At 50.0% G+C, this 2,500-nt stretch overlaps 1 protein-coding gene across 1 annotated transcript in view; it reads left to right on the top strand.

Annotated features, from left to right (window-relative positions):
• Nucleotides 1-2,500, top strand: part of dmxl2 (Dmx-like 2) — a gene marked incomplete at its 3' end in the record, with an annotated part of 70,140 nt that overhangs the window by 21,855 nt on the left and 45,785 nt on the right. The window contains 3 exon segments of the mRNA XM_080539792.1: nt 1-116; nt 703-883; nt 1,615-1,842. The exon segment at nt 1-116 is cut by the window's left edge and continues 62 nt beyond it. Of these exon segments, the coding sequence (XP_080395918.1) occupies nt 1-116; nt 703-883; nt 1,615-1,842 (525 nt within the window).

The following is a 2,500-nucleotide window of genomic DNA, read 5'->3' as shown; positions in this document are numbered from 1 at the left end:
AGACCCTGCTGCCCGAGGACTCCCTGCTGGGGGGCCAGATCACAGAGAACACACACTCCTACAGCTCCTCCCTGCCGGGCCTGGGGGGCAAGGACAAGATCCAGCACGCCCTGGAGGTGAGACACACACACTCATAGAGACACGTACATAGACACGAGACATGGAGACACCCTGGAGGTGAGAGGGGAGAGGAGGGGCACACAGAGACACACATATAGACATAGAGGCACACACAGAGAGACATAGAGGCAGACACACACACACACACACACACACACACAGAGAGAGACACACAGACACACAGAGACACACACACACACATAGAGACATAGAGACACACACACACACACACACACACACACACACACACACACACACACACACACACACAGAGAGAGACGCACACACACACACACACACACGCACACACACACACACAGAGAGACATAAAGACACACACACACACACACACGCGCACAGAGACACACACACACACAGGCACTGAGACACAGACACACACACACACACACACACACACACACACACACACAAAAGCTCTTCAATCACACTACTATTGTTTTAAAACTTTGAAACACATGTGACTAACATCACCTTTTTCTTCTCTCCCTTCCTCTTTCTGTCCCACCCCCATGCCCTCCCATTGGCCCTCCCCTCTCCCTCCCCTCCCCTCCCATTGGCCAGTCCATCCACCACCTGAAGCACCTGCGTCGGGGCCGGCGGCGGTCGTCAGCGCTGGTGTCTCACACGGAGCTGCTGCCCTCCCAGCAGCACACACACGACACACACACACACCGCCACATCACACACCACGCCAACGCCCTCTGCCACTTCCACATCTCTGCCAGCATCAACCCCGCCACAGGTAACACACACACACACACACACACACACACACACACACACACACAGGTAACACACACACACACACACACACACACACACATACAGGTAACACACACACACACGCACTACAGCTAATGTGCATAGTTCTGTAGTGCTATGTCTCTGCATATAGTCTCCAATTATACATCCTATTTTCCAATTACACGTCTTATTTTCTAAGTATACATTATTCTTATACATTATTCTTATATATAATATATAGTACCTATTATGCATCATACCTCAAGACCCATTAGTGTCATTCATCTCATGTATATTCACTTTTATATTCATTCATTTATACTCAGTGTAATACCTCCTACTGTAGTCCCTCGTACTGTAATACCTCCTACTGTAATACCTCCTACTGTAGTGCCTCGTACTGTCTACATCTACATCATGTCTGGTTAGAAGCCAGACTATTTTGGTTGTCTCAGTACTTGTACTCTGTGTAATGACAATCACGTTGAGTGAATGGACTGAATTTGGCTCTGCATCTCTCTCTCCCTCTCTCTCTGTCTGTGTCTCTCCCTCTTTCTCCCTCTCTCTCTCTCTCTCTCTCTCCCTCTGTCTCTCTCTGTCTGTGTCTCTCCATCCCTCCCTCCCCTTCCTCCCTCCCTCCCTCCCTCCCCTCCCTCCCCCCCCCCCCCCTCCTTCCCTCCTCTCCCCCCCTCCATCCCTCCCCCCCCCTCTCCCCCCCTCCCCCTCCAGACATCCCTGCAGTGCTGGCTGAGTCGGCGGTGTTCGCCCCAGACGACGGTAACGGAGGGGGGGGGTTCGTGGTCCACTGGCTGAACAACAAGGACCTGAGCTTCACCTCCTCCATGGACGTGTTCATGACGCAGCTGAGGAAGCTGTCGGAGCAGCAGATGGATCAGACCACCGAAGACCCCCTGGACCCCGAGGGACTGGGAGGCTCCCCCATGAAGTTTGACTTTGGTACGGTCCGCTCTCCCAGACCAGGGGCAGTTGCATAAACATAGATTAAGACTGGTCTAAGCCTTAGACTAGTCTTATATTTTGCAGGTTAGATCAGTCTAATGAAGAGTTATTTTGAGGTTAGAAACTTAGCCACCTTCCCCCCTGGCTAAGCTTGACTGAAGAGATGTGTTGCTATGGGAACGAGTCAGCCTCAGTAAGTGTCAGTTGGAAAAGTGCAAACTTTTAAGTTACTTATTTTTTTTCAACTGCTAAGCAGTATAACTTTCTCCACGTTATATTCCTCCAATATACGTACGTTTTCAGCAGACGAAAAGGGAGTTGATCTCTCAGATCTTCCGCCGCTATGTGTAGCTGTTTCGGCCGCCATGTTTTTTCTTTCTGTCAAGTGTCTTATTTTACCTAGAATGCATTGCGTGACAGGCTATCTAAGTCAATCTTTTTTTAGTCACTCATAGATGAGCTTTGCAACAGTAAAGCAACAGGAACATTTTAGAGTCTATAGCAAGACTGACTTGCTTTACTTGCTCTATCTTTATGCAACCAGCCTCAGACCACTGGGTAGAGATGAAACAGTAACCCAGACAGAACCATGTGTGTTTAACACACCTCTCTCTCCTCTCTTCCCCTCCTCTCTCTCCCCTCTTCCCCTCTCCCC

The sequence above is a fragment of the Nansenia antarctica genome (assembly GCF_963989245.1).
Source record: "Nansenia antarctica genome assembly, chromosome: 9".
NCBI classification, from domain to species: domain Eukaryota; kingdom Metazoa; phylum Chordata; class Actinopteri; order Argentiniformes; family Microstomatidae; genus Nansenia; species Nansenia antarctica.
The sequence above is the reverse complement of the archived record's forward strand: the minus strand, read 5'-3'. Positions and strand labels throughout refer to the sequence as shown.